An 18,239-nucleotide genomic window follows, 5' to 3' on the forward strand; every position below is an offset into this window, starting at 1 on the left:
TTCCCTTATATAAAAAAAAAATTAAAAAACTGAAATGCAATTTAAATATAAGCAAGCTGGCAAAATCCTTCGAGTTTTTTTTTTATTATTATTATTATTATTTCTATCTTGCACTTACAATGCCTTCCAGAAATATTCTTACTTGCGCTTCTTTAAAATTGCCAGAGTAAGAAATAAATTGTGATGAACTCAGAATAACACTTGCTAAATATAAAAAATAAACCTAGCAAGACATGGAAAGACCTAAATTGAGGCACAGATACATAACTCATGAGGAACATTGAGGAAAAAGCCATTCCACACCGCTTACTTCTATGGAAAACTGGCTCTTTCAGAAGAGCCTGTTTTTAATGGAAAACTTGCTGCTTTTCAGTCATAGTTGAAAGAAGACCTCAAGCTTGGTGTTTCTCTTGATGTAAAAGACACAAGAAACATGTATAAACAAGTTTTTCTCATCAGATGAAACCAAAATAACATTTTCTGACAGCCCTGCTCATCACCCTGGGAGGACCATCGCTAAATGCAACATGGCATCATACTGCAGGCATGCCTTTCTTCCGCAGAGACGGGGTAGCTTTTAGGAACTGAAGGGACTATGGACAAAACTAAATACATAATAAAACTTGAAGAATCCCAGAGCTATCCTGGAATGGTTTAGACTGGAGTACATCCTGTGTTGTACTCAGTGAAAGCCCTCAATCTTACATCAAGGTGTCATGGGTACCATGTGACAATGCTTGGTTCTACGGCCAAAAACCAACTTGCAGAACACTATCAATTTATGGGCTACGGCTCCGGCGAACGCAAACTGTCGCTGCATATCAGAGTCAGCGTATGCCGCTTCCAGACACTGACTGATGTTATAAACATGAGGGGGCTTTCAACAAAATGAGCTTTCAGAGTCAGGACATACACTGACGGATTGCTCTCAACTTTTTTTTCAATTAAGGACGTTGGCTACTAAATATACAAGAAGGTTATTTAGAAACCAAGTGGGAAATTCTACAACTCAAGAACGGAAGCAGTGTGACATTTGCATTATATTCCGCGATGCTTCCTCAGCAGTGTCCGCCGTTTTGCTTTGTGCATTCAGAGACAGTTTTGGATTGCGGCAAGATGAAAACCTCACAGTGCAAGTACTAGGCTGTCCTGCAGAGTGCAACAGAAACAGCAGGAAAAGAAAACAACAGCTGGGAGGCACATATGACCGCGAGGCCGCCACGGGGAGTGAGCCTTATCGTGACTGATAAGCCCATACATTGGCCTAATTGATGGCACTATTCCAGGCAGACCTATTGGTTTGACACAAACACATATGCACATGTTGGCATAAAAATGCATGCATGAATAAACACCGTTCTCCAAGTGAAAAGCATGAACACTTCCCTCAAAGCAGCTGTATCCGGTCGGCGCATTTGATGTTCTAAAAAATTCCTTCCTTTTGTTGTCTCTTACACAACCACAGAGGGTGCCTGTCACGGTATTTGGTTTGACCTCATCGTCGTGCTAATAACGCAGACCCATGTAACACGTGGTGAACATCTGGTGTAGCTACCAGTCCATCCCCTGTCTGTCTGCCAGCATCTTTACCCCGGAAGGTCAGCTGCCTTCCATTTGCCTTATTTCATCGCATTACGCAACAAAGCTTTTTTTTTTTTTTTTTTTTTTTTTTATCTATTTATGGGATTCTTTTTGCTTTTTTTTGGACTTGGAAACATTTTCCCATTAATAAATCTCAAGGAGAGGTTTATTTGAGAAAGAATTAATTCTTTTGTCCCGTCTAATTATTAATATCTGGAGAACTTTGGACTGTGATTTTAAAGAATAAATAAATTTAAAAAAACTAACAGGTTTGAGAGTGCCTAGCAGAAGCATCCACATGCCGTGATTTATTTATTTATTTATTTTTTCTGATTTTGTCACATTGCAACCCAAAAAGTCGCTGTTTGGAGAAATGGCACAAAGTGATTCATATCTTCAAAATGCAAGAAGTCACTTTCAAAATTCTTGAAATCAAAAACTGGAGAAGTGGGACTTAAAATTATGTTCAGCCACCTTCAGCACCACCCTTAACAGCAATTACATCTTGAAGTCTGTTGGGGCTGTTCTTTACAAGCTTCTCATATTATGGAAATCATTTTTTATTTGTTCTTTTTGTTTCAAAATAGCTCAAAATAAGTCTGAGTGGATGGGGAAGCATCTGTGAAAAGCAATTTCAGGTCCTACCACAAACTCCCCATTGGATTAATGTCTGGACTTTGACTGAACTTCAATCTAAACCACTGCACTGTATCTATTGCTGTACGTTTAGGATCAACCTGCTGGAAGGTGACCCTCCCCTCCAGTTTTAATACTTTGGCATTCTCTATTGCTGCTGTGTCTCCTACATAGCTCGGGGAATTTGTTTTTTTATTTTTTAATTCCATCAATAATGTCTTTCTTCCTGCCAGAAAGCCAGAAATGTGGAGTGTGCAACTAAAGTTGTATTTTGACACATGTCCTCACCTGAGCTATGGCTCTCTGCAGATCCTCCAGAGTCACCAAGAGTCTTTTAGCTGCTTCTCATGTTAAAGGATCGCATGTCTTGGTAGATTTGAAGTTGTGCAATAATTAGTTCTCTTTTTGGCATCACAAGCTGGACAGTGCTCTGTCGAATGTCCAGACCTGTGGGGGAACTTTAAACTTCTCCACAGACTTATCCCTCACCAACCTGCTGCGCTGCTTAGCTTCGCAAAATCTGTCAAGAGATTAAACTTCGCACAGGTAGGCTGAATTCAGAATGGATGAGTGTTTTCAGGTTTTTGTTTCTCAAAAGTTAAAAACATCTGTCATTTTTCTATACTGGCTTGGTCCACATTAGAGGTCACAACTGGTACCAGACAGTTTTTTGGTGTGGTTTTTGTTGTAATTCTGTGTTATATTGACTAAATAACTGATCGCATTTAAAGGCTAAAAGATGTGAAATGATTGAATCACATAAAAATGCTGAATCCATCTATTTGATATTATTATGTTTATATTCAATGGTTTTTGGAGAACATCCCCCCTGCCCTGTACACTGACATGTCATGAAAGGTCAACTTGAGGCTAAGATCTTTACACAACAGAGGCTACAGGTCCTTATCCAATCAAAGATTTATATTCATTAGCGAGGTGTCCTCCCCTGCAAGAGATTGTCACTCTGTGGGAGATGTCAGCATAAGTCTGTCAACGTGATGTCAAAATGTTAATTAAAAATAAAAGATCTCAAAAGACATACAAGTGGCCAATCAGTTGTGATTGCAATTAATCATCTAATACATAAATAGATCAATTCTGAACTATTTATGTTGATTATTGGATATTTAGTCAAGCGACAACAAAACATGAGGAGCCACTAAAAAACAATGCACTGAAGAAACGTATCTGTCATCAAAACAGCCATAAACCAGTGTATTTTTCTCAATCACAACAAGGTACTTGTTTAAAGAAATTGTATTTTTGAAATATTCATAGACAAATATGGTGCATCTTGCTCTTTGTTTTCAGCGTGGACCAACAAACTAAAACAAGGGTAGTTGATTTACTGATCCCAAACTTCTGCTAGATGTCAAATATCTCAGTGCACAAATATTCCAAAAATTACAACAAAAAAAAATACTAATCAACGTTTATGACTAGACTTGCCAGTGAAAACTTTGCCAGTAAAAACAAATTTCTGCGAGCGGCTGAAATTAAAAAATCTTGCAGCCAAATAAATAGAGAGATGCAAGCTAACATAAAATTTTTTTCTACAGCTGCTTAAGGAACAAACTATTTATAAATTTATTGTGAATAATAATCCCGCAGAGCGCCCTATAGGGTCCTTGGCATAACATAGATAAAGGAGGAGTTTTCTCCATCAAGAGTCTCTAGAAAACCTGCTGGACCTTGAAGTGAAAAACTGAGCACATTTTTGCATATTCTGTCAGTCCCATAAATGTAAAACAATGAAAATATATTACTAAAATAAAAGCACTGCGAGTAAGATTTTCACAAGGAGTGGTTTTTCTGGCACTAACCATTTTCTTCTGTGTAAATTGGAGGCTTTTGTACATGGTGGGTGGACTGGGATTGTTCCCAATTCTCTTGGAAAGCTGGGCAGAAGCTCTTGAGTTTCTCAGCATTGCTCATCAATGTCCGTCAGCCAGGTACATCAACAAGTACACCAAGTGCATCTGACACTTGTGTGTAAGCCTAGAAGCGTGTACTGACTGTGCTGCGTCAGGGTAAGATTTGATCACAGACTCTTCAAGTGCAAAGAAAGGACAATCCGTGTGAGCCGAGAGCCCGAGACTAAATCTGCTGGATTATGATTCATATTTTGTCCAGCAGATTTACTTCTCCTTTGAAACATGTAATGGGTAGCTGCATTTATTTTGGGTGTGTTCTGGTTTTAGAAAAATAAAATAAAAAATACTTTGAAAATCGTGGCTGAAATTGTTTTCGACAAGAGCCTTAAATATTACCATTTATCTATTTATAATATATTTCTATATTTTTTTTAGCTTACAATAGTTTATTCTTATCGTTAAAATAAGTAATTGTTTCCATACTCTGTGTATTCTTTCATTGAATACACTCTCTTTTTGGTTCTTTTTTAGTTTTATTTAACAATGCTTGTTGCCCTGAATCTCTGATCAAGTGTATTAATAAGAATATTTAATAAATCATTTACGCTACTGGAGCAATAAAGGTCACAGGCAGATAAGAAAAGATGATGAAAAGCATCTTTATCAGGGAAAGCTCCATAAATTATCTGACACCAGCAGCCTATGAGGTTAGCCTGCAGGAACTGTCCAGCAGTGCAACAAGGCTGCTTGGTGGCTGAGTGTGTACATTTGGAAGTTCCAGTGTGTTGCATACTGTTGGGGCTGTGCTACATGTGCAATACCCCAGGTGTCTGGTTCATGTACTGTAGGATGTAGGCCCACTTTGTTTGGTATTTTAAGCACACAAGGAGCTAAACTAGGTCTCTTTCTCCTGTATCATCATCTCTCTGTTTCAGTGTTTGTGGTGGAGATTTATGAGGTTGTGTTGTCCCAGAAAATATATGTTTGAACGCCTCAAAGCTAACGGCAGATGATACAGTAAGACGCATTCAGGCACAGCCTCGTTCATCTCAAAGAGAAACGGCATCGAGACAACGTTTCTTTTTTCATCAACATCCATAAACACTAAAATTTTAGTGTTTTTACTTTTTCCCTCCTTTTGGATGTAGAAACATGTTTTGATCAACTTTGCAAAAACAAAACAAAACAAAAAAAAAATCCCTCCTCTGACACTAGCTTGTACATTTTTTAAACATCACATTTCTTTTTGATCAGTCATTATGGTCAATGCCATGACAACTGCCTGGGCAGATGGCACGTCACAGATGTTCATGTTTACTGAGAACACAAAATCTTTTCCAAATTTCAACCTCATTACAAATAAAAGAAGGAGAGAGAGGGAGGGAAAAGATAAAGATAAAGGAAAGGAGGCAGTCAGAAGACATTCCTGTTCCTATACGGTCTCTTGCACAGATGTTGTTGCGCAATAAGTCATTGAAAATGAAAGCTCTCTCGTTAGGATGGAAACTTTGCTTTGACAACTGAAGGAGGAAAATCCCCTGGTACTGATGACTAACTGTGAGCCTAAGGGTAAATGTAAAACCTTACCTTTAGGTTCCCAAATTAAACTTGGTATGATATGAAATGCATTGGGTCAAATTATTAAAAAAATATTTTCTGAAGGAACAAACAGAGTTTTACAAGATATTCAAAATATCTGAGAGCAAATTTTGTCCTATTTTAAAGTGAAAAACCAAAAAGACACACATTTTTAAATCCCAAAAAGCTGTTGAGTTGTTTTTGAAATAGATGGAAAGGTCAATTTTCTATCCCCCATAAAATAACTTATTATCAGCTGGCTATTATTAGCCAATAGCTGGTAATACTTTACCAGCTATTGGCCAACCAGCTATTAGCATAGAGCTAACAGATTGACACAAGCTCAAAGTTGCAAACAAGTTGATAAATTAAACAGGTCCACCTGATAGTGCCTGAAGTGTTAGAGTGATTGTTCCAGTCCTTCCAGAGAGCTCACTCTGCCTCCTCAGACTCTCATGCATTATTTATGAGAGCAGTCTAGGTTTGCACCTAAGCCCTCTGGAAGTCACATTAAACACCTCTGGTTTTTAAGAGCGTTCAGAGACAACAGCAGTCAAACAGAAGTGTGGAGGTATTGCTACAAAGTCAATGAATTGATGAAATCAGTGAGGCTTCTTTTCAATGAATAACTTAAAAAATTGGGATTATCTCATCCACTGCATTTGACTGCATTGTTTATAATTAGAGTGGAATGGGAGTGCAGGTACTTGGATCTGAATCAGACGATAGGAATAGTAATCAAATCAAATGGATTAATTTGAAATTGATTTAACCCATATTGAACCTTATATAATTAGATATAAACTAGACCTTCTTGTTTTGTAAAGTGGCTTGACAGGACATTTGTTGGGAATTGGTGCTATATAAATAAACCAAAATAAATGAATAGCACAGTATATTTAGGATGACTTCTTTGCGAAGGTTTTTAATACATAAAATAACTAAGTACTTATTAGTTTAAAGATTAGCTTAACAAAATGTAAACCTTAAAATTTTAACTTATTATTAAATGTCACTTTACATTGTATGAAACTATCAGTGCCTAAATAAGAGTCTTTTTCAAATGAAATTTTGATTAGTTTAGGATGATAATTAAATCCATTAGTACAGTACATTTAAGTAGTAATTTTTGGAATGTAACATTAATAATATGTAATAAAAAAAACAATCCAATTCTTTTTAATTATAGTATTGGAGTATATTTTTCTGTACTTAATGACATGTGCTTTCATGTCATTATGAAAACACTACACTCTAACTGTAACAACACAAATTACCTTGACACAAAACAACAAAATGCAAGTAATATGAAATCATTTTTCAAGAGTCTGCAGCCTGATGGGGGCTGCAGACTGCATCTGTTGTCAAATCTGTCCTGTTTCCTGCCTGGCACACGTCGGCCCAGCCACCGTGGTTTTGGCATAGAGACAGCTACACCCACATGACATCACTGACTGAAACCAGAGTCCTGAGTGTCTCTGATGTACACAGGTCAAACACCGCCTGTCCCGTCCTGTAATCAGAGACAGGGGCAATGCCAACCAGTCAGTTTAGTCAAACAATCCCATCACAGCCAAAGGCACACAACACGTCACAGCTACTCGTTGACCCGCAACCAGGTGCCCTTGTTATTACAGCAGCACACATCCAGTCACTGCTGGGATGAAATGAGCTTCTCTGAAAGCGGGGGTGGTAGTGGTGGAGGAAGCTGGGTGTGCGTGGGCAGAGGATCAGGTGACCAGTCACATTTCTGTTTTGTCTCAATGAGGTCACGCCCACCTTTTCTCAATATTTTTCAACAGGTAAGAAAGCACCATTTTTATAGCCTCTGAACAAAGTGTGGAGGCAATGAGCCTCACTTTCTGTGACCGATTTCATCTTGCGACTCAATGACGTGGGTACGTTTTAAATGAGCGCCGTCACGTCTGGATGCAGACAGATGCGTGCATCAGTCCGGCCGAGCTGCGCACAGGTTCCGGCGCGCAGCAGTCTGACCGCACGCTGCTCAACATCCGCCTGTTGTCGTCCCGTTTGTCCCGATCACACGAGCTGAGTGGAAGGAGCAGCGACAGAGATTAGTTGACAGCGAGCTGCATCATCAGCTATATGCTGCGCTGGCGTGTCAATGATGACGCCTGCTCATTTCTCAGGGCTCTCCTCCAGTTTGCGCTCAGAGCCGAGGTCGAGTGCAGCGGGCGCACTGCCCCCATGTGGGGAGGAAAGCGGACAGCAGCTGGTTCATGCCAACAAAAGTGGTTGCCAGCAAAAGCAACTTCAGATTCTACATTGATTGAAATCCACTAAAGTTTGGATTTCCACACTGGTTACAAACTTATATATGCCATATTATCAGGAAATCCATACGATGCATCTCCATTGCTTATGAAAAACATCTTTGCACTGTCTCCCCTCTCACTATAAACATAGACTTTGTTAAGCAGACAAAGATAAGGGGGAAATCAAGTGCTTCTTTCCTGCAAAGTACCTCCAAGTCCAGATAATCCCTTTTTGACAAAGAGATCTGAATCCGATTAAAAACGCTGCATTGTTCCGGCATGTAATTCTTGCCCAGATATTGTTGTTTTTGACTGCATTTGGGAGGAAATCATCTTGCGTTTGCCTGAATGGCGCCTGTGTCTACAAGCAGGATATTTAATATAACAAACCCAGGTCCACACCTGCTTTACTTCATGTCCTCTCAAGCCAAGTCTCAAGAAGCTGCACCAGATATGTGAAACAAATCTCCCAACATCTTTTTCTTCTTCTTCTTCTTATTCTTTCTCCTCCTCTTCTTCTTGCCATGGCCTTTCCATAGTACCTGTTCTGTTGATAGATGGACGTTATATTTATACCAGGCGAGGCTTCTCAGGAGAAAGCCTCCCCTCTCAGCTGCAAGGCTGCTGACGGCAAGCTGGATTCTGCCTTTCCGGCCACACAGCTCCCAGCGAAACAGATGGGTAATAAGGTTACAGCAGACGTCTCACCAGCGTGGACAAATTGCAGACACACCAGCTGTGCTGACTCAGGACAACATTAAACTCAGGGGAATGAAATTATGATCCTTTTTGGTAAAAAAAAATATATATATATATTTACATGTGGAGATTTAGGAGGAGGGAGTTGTTGCTCTGTTTTATTGTCATTTCATCTGGAAATTACTACTAATAGAAACACAACAAAAACGTTCTTTAAAGCTCATTTGTAATCAGCAGCAACATCAACAGCAAACTTCTCTGCTGTGCTCTTTTCATCCAGCTCCTTCATTGAGACGTTTACCCCTATCAAGATCAGCCTCGCCTTGGAAAGGCGTGCAACATGCCAGTGCATCTCAAGTGAATTAAAACATCATTGAAAAGTTAATTTGTTTAAGTTGCTGGAGAGAGTGAAACTTGTGCGCAACACAGATTCACTGCACACAAGGTGTTTGTTTATGCTAGTTTGATGATTATGGCTTATATATATATATATATATATATATATATATATATATATATATATATATATATATATATATATATATATAAGACACATTCAGCCTCTCTAAATTTAAGAAGACAAATTGGAAATTCAATTAACACAGGCATTATCACAAGCAGCCACAAGATTTTATAGCTAAAAATACTGAATCCAAGCAATGGAAAGTTGAGTGGGGGGAAAAAAAGTGTAAAAGATTCACAAGCAGGTACAACCAAAGACTATAGACGAGACTCCAACTGGGGTCAGTGCTTCGAAAGCCATCAAACACTGAAGTGGGAACATGTATCAATTAACTCAAATGGAACCAAAGTATTGAGTGCATATACTATATATACACTGTACATTGTGACAAAGTGGTTTGTTTTGTGTTTACCACTTGTCCCTTAAATATATTTCTAAAGTATTTAATCTTTGTGTAGTTGGCCAAGATGCTTTGATTTAAACATTGCTGTTGTAACTTCGCTTCACTCAGTATCCCGGGGTTTGTTGGCGGTAGCATCACTTTGCAGTTTTAGTTAAGGATAACACTTCTGAACCATGGGATGAATATGAAAATGTATTTTGGTTCAAAGTACATTGATGGTAAATGTTTAGTTTTTCTTTTTGCTCAACATTGCTCGTCTTTAGATGCTAGGTGTGTAGGACGGGCCAGCTCTGCATTTCCTGCCTAAATGGGTGTATGACGTCACTAATTGGGTTTTTACCAAATGGAGGGAGTTTTTTTTGTATTGTTTTTTTTTCTCTTCTTTAAAGCAATCTTTTGAGTTGCCCTGTATTGAATGTTTTATTTTGCAGAGAATTGTTAGGTGGATTAGCTTGTAAATTAGATGAATAATCTTATCCATGTTTTTTTTATTTTTGTGGTTTCCAGCCCCTTCACTTGAGTTGATGTCCCCTTCAGCAATTTGACTGAGACATTGAACTGATTGCCCTGTGTTGAGCTCCATCCATCTTCACTTCAACTCTGACCAGGCTACCTGCTCCTCGTTAAAAACAATCCCACTGCATAATGCTGCCACCACCATGTTTCACAGATGGAATGGTTTGTTCAGCATCATGTGCAGTTAGTGTTTTCCATTCACCCATTTTTGAAGTTGTGTGATGAAAGATAAAGTATAAAGAGCATGAATATGTTTGCATAGCAATGTATAAAAATGATGGCAAAGTTATTGAACGTTTTGAAATAAACTACCAAAAAGTCCTTATTTAAACACTCTTCATTTTAATAAATAATAATGACAACAGTCAGTGTGGTAAACCATTACATTTTTACATAATCTCAAACAAACAGGCACATTATACTTGTCTTATTGTGGCTCAGTTGCCTATATTAAAAGCCTAATTCTTATCCCTGTAGTAGCACTGCCAGAATTACAACACTGTGAACAGTTTGAAAAGTCAAAATGCTTTTTCTCCTTAAATAGACCAACATATAAACAGTACGCATACAAGTTTGGCAAATAAAAGTCTGTGTTCAGTGCACAATGTGCATGGCATTGGAGAAGATACATTCACGACCCCGTGGCCTTCAGCTTCACTCCTCCGTGTCTGAGCTCTCTGCTGGCTCCGTGTTGTGGGTCAGCATGTAGTTGTCCATGTCGATGGAAGTGCAGTTGTGGATCGAGTAGCGCAGACGCTCGGCGAGGATGGCCTGGCTTGTATAAGGAGGCAGGCGGAGGAGGAAGAAGCAGGTCTGAGCAGTAGGGAGTCCGTTGATGGGCTGACGTTCAAAAGAAAAAACAAATACGTGTTGATGCTTATTTAGCTATTTTGAATAAATGAGCAAACAAAGCAATGTCTCACCCTGTCGACCTTGATGATTTGGAACTTCTGTGAGATGTCAGCCGGGTTGGAAGGCAGCCGGGACCTCCCGGAAACAAACCGCAGGAAGAGCACCCGCTCCTCGTTGGTGAACTCCTTCAAGCTCTGCCAGAACCAGCGGATGAGCTGGTGGTTCTCCGTGATGTCCCGGTAGCGCACGAGTTTCTTCAGCATCTCAACGGACACCTCCGGCAGGCCGCAGACCAGCTGCTCCAGCTGCTGGGCCGTCAGCAAAGACAGCAGGGGGACAGGGATGATGGTGGACATGCCTTCTCTGACTGCGTCCACCTGGACAGAAAGGAGCAAACTCAGCTTTGAGGACAAAACTATCATGTAGATGCAGGGTTGGTCACAACATTATTTATGGCATCCTTACAATAGCTTTGGATATATGAGCAAAGTGTTTTAGTTAAAAGTAAATATTCAAATATTTTTTCTTCTAAACATGTTAAAGTGTAATTCTGAAAAATTTTGTGGATTTAAAATCAAGAACTAAAAAAGAAAAACATATTAAGAGTTTAGATGATTTCACCCAGTATTTGACTGGAGCATATTTAGCAACAGCATGTTTCTAGGAAACAACCGCCGAACTGGAGACTCACTTTCAAATATTTCTGTTAATTATTTGCAGGATCAATATCTTAAATGTTAATCGATTCTTCTTGAATTGCTCGTTGATTTATTTTTTAGGGCTTCTAAACTTCCTCATCAATTTGACACACTTAAACTCCCAAACCTGTGAATCCATTTCATGCAATCTGTAGTCCAGAGCTCTCTCTACGTATTCAGTGCGGTTGGAAAATGTCAGGGAGATGTTTTGACCTCGAGGGACCACCGGTACCAGCCTTCCATCTGCACTGTGGGCCATGAATGAATCTAGAGGGATCATCTACAGAAAGAGAGTCGATACAGAAACGGAAACAGTTGGAAAACAAAAAAACGACAAAGATGATGACAAATATTGGAACAAACTTCCAGAAAACTGTAAAACAGCAGAAACCCTGACTTCCTTTAAATCTCAACTAAAAACACACGTGTTTAGAATTGTATTTGAAACGTAATATGTAACAATGTATTGTTTATTCTGTGTTGCATGACTTTGTGTTTTTGTGTTTATGATGTAAAGCACTTTGAAATGCCTTGCTGCTGAAATGTGCTATGCAAATAAAATTTGATTGATTTGATTGAAATAATCTCTGTATTTGGTTTTAACATCTTCGCACCACGTGGAAGTTATCCGCAGTGATTCCACTGTTTTCCAGGTGAAGGATGCCTTGGAGGGTGCGGTAGGTGAGGAGGTCCACCTCCTCCAGGTCGGCTCCTGACAGCGGCATACAACATAGCTGCTTCCACACCCAAGGAGCCAGATGTAAATCCAGAGGCTTCTTAGTGCGTATAGCCACGGCCATCAGGATACCCAGGAAGCGAAACTGTACCATGTGATCCTCTGAGTGAGCCCCCGGGTTAAGCAAGAACCTACAAGCATTTGGAGTCATTACTAGTGTTGACACCGTTTCTGACAATGAGATATTCTGCTTTAAGAATAAAACTTGATGGAATTTCACCTGTCAGTGTTGCAGCCCACATCTGCAAAGCTGTTGGGAGTATGAATCAGAAGGTCTACCACACCAGACTGCAGCTCCTAGTTAAAAAAAAAAAGGCATTTCACTATTAACTTACAGGTTAATAGTGAAATTTATCAGCTCTGATGCTTTCAGACTTGTGCAGTCTACACCTACCTGGCACATTTCAGTAATGGTGTCATCAAACACTCCACCGGCATCGTCAGCCCCCTCCCCAACCAGTTTCACCTTCCAGGCTCGGGATGGCAGCCGCAGCTCCAGAGGGTTCAGGTTCACCACCTGCTTCGCGATCTGCACAAAGATGGGCTTGCTTGATCGTCCTCTGTGGGAGGGAAAGAGACTGGGTTTGAAACAAACATGCTGAAATAATTCAAGTAAAACAATCAACATCCCAAATAAAGGTCCTAAAATTCCTTTAGGACGTTAAACATGGTTGGCTAGCTGAAAACACAGCATGCCGTTAGCGCACCCAAGCGTCTTTGTGCCAGAAAAAAACCCTAAAGATATTCCGGTTTAGCCACTGGGCTTTACAACACGGTCATTACCTTGTGGAAATCCGTTTCACTGTGATTTGTGGCCCATATGTTTTGCCCTGGGTCATAGTCCTGCCAATTGAGCGCACGAGAGGCAGAGTGTTGACCTTGGGGGACAACAGTCCTCTGAGCTCACCCTGGATGATGGCTGTTGCTCCCGAAGTATAGCGTGAAGTGGAGATCTGGACAAAAGCAAAGGGAATATAGGTAAAATAAAAGCAGAATGGTACATTACAGTAGGAGAATAGAGACCTATCTCTCTTAGTGATACAAGTAAAGCCGATGTGATCTGATCTGGATAGGTGAGAAAATGAAAATTATGAAACAATGACTCATCTAAACATGCTGGTTGCAGCGCAAACAGTGAAAAGTTTTAAATCAGAGTTGTGCCAAACATGGCTGGACGAGCAGCAGTTTAATATTCCATCATGCACGCTGTGGGGAAAAAAAAATTATCTGCAAAGGCCTGCAGCAAAGAGTGACATCTTGAGGACACCAAGTCTCCACAACAGCTGCTACACATCATCTGCATGCAAACCAGCTGTTTATGAGTGGCACCAAAACCCCCCAAAATGTAATGCAAACGTGGAGTTTGCTAAACTCTTCTGGGATTTTTAGTGATTTGATCTGATACGATCATATTGAGAACTTCAAGCACTGAAGTAAAACACAGAATGTTTCTCTTTCATGGGAGCCTTGTTTGAGAACACTGCTTAATGAATTTAATGATCAAAGATAACTTAAAAGTAACTTCACCTTGCCTTAAAGAGGCCTTTGTTTTTATAAGAAGCTGATACGCAACAATCATCCTCCTTGTTTACACCCATTCATAGGGGTGCTGGACTGAAAAGTAGTTTGTATGATGAGCTCAGGAGGCTAGCAGTTCCATCAAGTGTTTGCTAATTGCTGCTGCCACTAGTCTGGGGGAGCTGTCTGGGGAAGGGATGCTACGTGAGGCAGCAGCTAGACTGCAGCTCCAAGAAGGAGCTTCATGAAAATAAACAGAACTTTGTGACAGAAAGCACTGACACTTCCTGAAAAAGCCAGAGTAAAACTCCAAGTATGTTTTTGATGAGGGAATAACATGATAACGTGATGTAAAGCTAAAAAAAAGTCAATTTTACATAATACTGAAACTGAAATTGGGCCATCATTAGGTTTTTCAGACAATAAACCCAAAGCATGCAAGAAAATTTCAAACACAAAACTAACTCATGGCCTAAATTCATGGCCTAAATCTTATAGAAAATCTGTGAATATTCTGAAGGATGGAAAGCAGGAAAGCGTAAGCGAAGAGTCCGTTTTTGGGCGATGTAGAGAAACTGCACAAAGTGGAACACTGGGATACTTTTCTGTAAGCTTTAACCTTGTAAAATGTTTAAGACGGTTGTGGAATAAAGATAAGGGCTTGACGCAAAGCACTAACTGCAGGGGTGGCAATATTTAAAAAAAATACTGAGTAACTCAGTTAAAAGGTTTGATTTCTGTAAAATCTGTGAGATCAGTGTGAGATTTTACTAACAAAAAAAAGCTTCTTTTTTTTTTCTTCTTCACAAAAGGCTTGTCTGTGTTTGAGAAGCACAGCACAGGGATTTAACATACCTGATTCTTGGTGTCCAGATTGAGCAGCCTCCAAGACTTATACATGAGATCAGAGAAGTGGTAGAGCACCCTGAGGCGCATGCAGAGAACATCAGGGCTGCAGTCCTTCAGAGTGTTGTACTGTGGAGGAACTGACTGGGGAAGGCCGAGCTGCAGATGTCCAGAGCCACCTGCCAGTGAAGATAGCATACGGGGGTCACAGTTCTTTTTCTTTCATAGATCAAAAAGAGTTGGAAGCAGAAAGAGTAGAACCGTACCTGAGTTTTTTATCAAGACAGAAGGGGTTGTCCAAGCAGCACTGTGGCAGCGGCCAGCAGAGATCTGCCTTATGTTTTTACCCTGCAGAGCGGTTACGAGTGTTGGCTCCTTCACTTGATTAGAGTGTCCAAGACCGAGCTGGTACAAACAGAGAAGCGATGCAATCATAAAAGTCCCAGATGTAGGAAATGCATTGAAACAACAGAACACACTTGGTACCTGTCCCTCACTGTTGCAGCCCCACGCGTAAACATCTCCAGTGGAGGACAGAGCCAGCACATGTTCGCAGCCCACAGCAACGTCTTCCACAAAGAGCCCCTCCAGAGACGGCACCACCTGCGGTGTGGATTTATTCTTCAGCATGGGGTCTGGCAGACCAATCAGACGCTCTGAAGAATCAACAGAAAAAAAGACAGAATGCATTTCCTTCTCTGCTAGCACACTTTAAATTTTGTCAGGACAACAAAACTATTCCAAAAGATATATACACAAAGTGGTTTGTTGTGGTATGAGGTGCAACAATGAAAGGGAGTGATGGCAGCCATGGCTGCACAATCAGAAAATGTACTTATATACCTTCATACAAAACATTTATTCTCCCAGCTAGAAAGGAAAATGGCCACAAACATTGTTTCAGAATTGTTCAATTAAAAAAGATATTCTCTTTCTACAACACAGATTCACTCTAGTGGTCAGACATACCTTGTCCAAATGTGTAAACATGCCCATCGCAGCTCAGTGCCACAGAGAACTGAGTTCCACAGCAGACTTTCTTGATCCTCTTGTTGCACAGCTGCTCCACTTTCTAACCATGAAACAAAAGCATACAATATTTCATCTCTGTTAAAGTGAAACCAAAAAGTAACTTTCTGCAACTCCTCGTGTCTTTTCAGTCTCTTAATCATGAAATACAATTTGAAGTTGGTTCTGAATGTTGTTTGTTATGGCAGTGTTAACATACCTGAGGATAGTATTTAGCGGTGGAGGAACCGGTTCCAAGTTTACCATAATCCCCGTCTCCGAACGCCCAAACAACGGTTCCATCCAAAGACACCACTAATGTGTGGTTGAGACCGCACGACACCTGAGACAAGAAAACAAACTTTTACTTTTTTTCCCTGCAATTTAAATTGAACCATGTTTATCTTACCTGTCCTACATGATATCCCTCAAGCGCAGCGACCCTTTCAGGCAGCATCTTGTTAGACGTCGACCTTAGACCCAGGCGCCCCGATTCACCACTGCCGAAGGTGAACAGCTTCCCATCTGCTGTGACCACGGCGGAGTGCCTGAAGCCACAAGCAAGCTGGCCAAACAAAGGATAACATTTTCAATAATAATATTCGTAAATTAATATTCGCCATGTGTTTTGATTAGTCTTTCTAACATTTCCGTTCTCTTCCGGATATCTTCTCCCAGGGAATGGTGCATTCAGGAACAAGCAAAGAACCAACAGAGTATTTATTCTGCTCCCAGTTTAAAAACATTGTTCAGTTTGTTCATGTTTCATTCAGGGAGCCGCATCTAGTTTTGGTCTCATTGTGGAAAGTGGACATGTCTGCAGAGCGTATGCAGTCTATCAAACTATTTTCCTATAAGAATCTGTTGAATGTCCACGTTATGTGTTTTTGTATTACTTACCTTAGAGAGTTACTTGTATAAAAATTATTGCTCACGCCAACATTTAGGTGCCTCAGTGGGTGTAATCTACACCATGTGCCGAGTATGTAGTACTTGATACATTTTACCGTATGTCTTCCTGTTCTCTCTCCTCTACTGTTCCATAAATTCCAAAGAAATATTACTCAAAAAAATAAACCATGTTTCCATCAAAAATAGTGCAGTTATGCTTCTAAACTATAATGTTGGGAAATGTAAGTCCATATAAAAAAGGTTTGGATTTCTAGACTTTATGATTTACTCTGATTATTACTAGAATTAATATTATGACACAAAATTAACTTAATATCATTTTGCTTTCTATTTTACAAATCCAGAGTTCTCTTCTGATGCCGTGAGTAAGAATGAAATGTAGTGAAATGAATGAAGCTCAGCGCTCCAGCAGTGTTTACCTGGATGACCTCCTCTCCCTGCAGAGCCTCGATCTGTTTGGGTCTCCTCTGTCTTTCACTGTTGCCATGGCCCAGCTTCCCAAAATCTCCGTCTCCCCAACTGAACACCTCTCCAGTTTCAGTCAGGGCCATCGAGTGTCCATCCGAACCACAGGAGGTCACCAACTGAGTCACCACATATCCTGCATCAAGACACGACAGTCAGGTCCTGGTTTAAAAACAAAACTAAACTAAACGTTCCAACTTTGTGCTAAGCAGAATAAATACTGAATCAGCTTCAGGCCAGGGTTCTTAAGATAAGCATTTACCTTGAAAAGCAGAGATAATAGTGGGGACATAAAGATCATCAGAGTTCCCCTGGCCAAGTCGCCCATATTGTCCCTCGCCAACAGCCAGGACAGTCCCGTTGGTCTGGACCAGAAAAGTGCAGTTCTGACCACAAACAACCTGAATACAAACAAAGGACACAAACATAAGAAAACAGCAGTAAATGAATAGACATCAAAACTATGTCCTGAGTCACAGCAGATACCTGCTGTGTCTGCAACAGGGAGGGAGCTACTGTAGGCATCGTGAGGTTGGTTCCTGTTCCCGCTAGCTGTCCGTAGCGTCCATTACCCCAGAGGTACACCTCACTCTTCCCTCCTTCCTGCCAGTCCTGAAAAACACAGAAGGTCATGTGGATGTCAGAGGCTGTTTGATAGTTAAAATATTTGATTGCAAATGGAGGGAAAAAAAGAAAGACAAAAACAACAACCTCTGGTCTGCTTGTAGCCCAAGACATCAGCTGTTCATCCATTTTGAAGCTCCACATGCTGTTGTCCTAAAAGTAATAGTATAACAGGATATTAGCAATAGACAATTACATATTTTTTAAACTAATATCAGAACTCACCACTGCCTTGATGATGTTTGAGTCTTGGGCTTCCAGAAGCCCAGAAATTATGAAGGATTCAGGGAAGGCAGTGCCGCTGGCGATAGCCTCTGCGCTACGGACAGTGGTGGCATAAGTGAGCAGCCAGCTCCACTCTGACACGCACGACTGAGCATCAGGGTAGGTGTGGTGCGGAGGCCGTGGGGAGGAACACAGGTGTTTCTCTAAGGACAAACCGACAGCCAGGGAGGCCAGGTTCTGCAGGAAGGCGCTGTGCACAAGCTGATCTCCAGCTGCCAGGTGGCTCTGTTTACAAGAAACACTACAAATTATGTCACAGACAACAAACT

The 18,239-nt window shown here is 40.5% G+C and overlaps 1 protein-coding gene across 8 annotated transcripts in view; it reads right to left on the reverse strand.

Moving 5' to 3' along the window:
• Positions 1-10,352: 10,352 nt before the first annotated feature.
• Positions 10,353-18,239, reverse strand: part of LOC129374115 (probable E3 ubiquitin-protein ligase HERC1) — a 47,719-nt gene continuing 39,832 nt past the window's right edge. For all 8 annotated transcript variants that reach the window (XM_055052325.1, XM_055052328.1, XM_055052329.1 and 5 more), the window contains 18 exons: positions 17,911-18,195; positions 17,773-17,838; positions 17,548-17,673; positions 17,324-17,462; positions 17,016-17,197; positions 16,094-16,249; positions 15,905-16,027; positions 15,646-15,748; positions 15,163-15,332; positions 14,943-15,081; positions 14,686-14,855; positions 13,096-13,265; positions 12,707-12,872; positions 12,533-12,609; positions 12,191-12,443; positions 11,704-11,856; positions 10,950-11,255; positions 10,353-10,866 (listed from right to left, as the gene is read on the reverse strand). In XM_055052325.1, coding sequence (XP_054908300.1) covers positions 10,681-10,866; positions 10,950-11,255; positions 11,704-11,856; positions 12,191-12,443; positions 12,533-12,609; positions 12,707-12,872; positions 13,096-13,265; positions 14,686-14,855; positions 14,943-15,081; positions 15,163-15,332; positions 15,646-15,748; positions 15,905-16,027; positions 16,094-16,249; positions 17,016-17,197; positions 17,324-17,462; positions 17,548-17,673; positions 17,773-17,838; positions 17,911-18,195 — 2,970 coding nt within the window. In that variant the 3' untranslated portion in view covers positions 10,353-10,680. The remainder of the gene's footprint in view (positions 10,867-10,949; positions 11,256-11,703; positions 11,857-12,190; positions 12,444-12,532; positions 12,610-12,706; positions 12,873-13,095; positions 13,266-14,685; positions 14,856-14,942; positions 15,082-15,162; positions 15,333-15,645; positions 15,749-15,904; positions 16,028-16,093; positions 16,250-17,015; positions 17,198-17,323; positions 17,463-17,547; positions 17,674-17,772; positions 17,839-17,910; positions 18,196-18,239) is intronic.

This window comes from Poeciliopsis prolifica, unplaced genomic scaffold (genome assembly GCF_027474105.1).
Source record: "Poeciliopsis prolifica strain line A6 unplaced genomic scaffold, Auburn_PproV2 SCAFFOLD035, whole genome shotgun sequence".
Classification (NCBI taxonomy): Eukaryota; Metazoa; Chordata; class Actinopteri; order Cyprinodontiformes; family Poeciliidae; genus Poeciliopsis; species Poeciliopsis prolifica.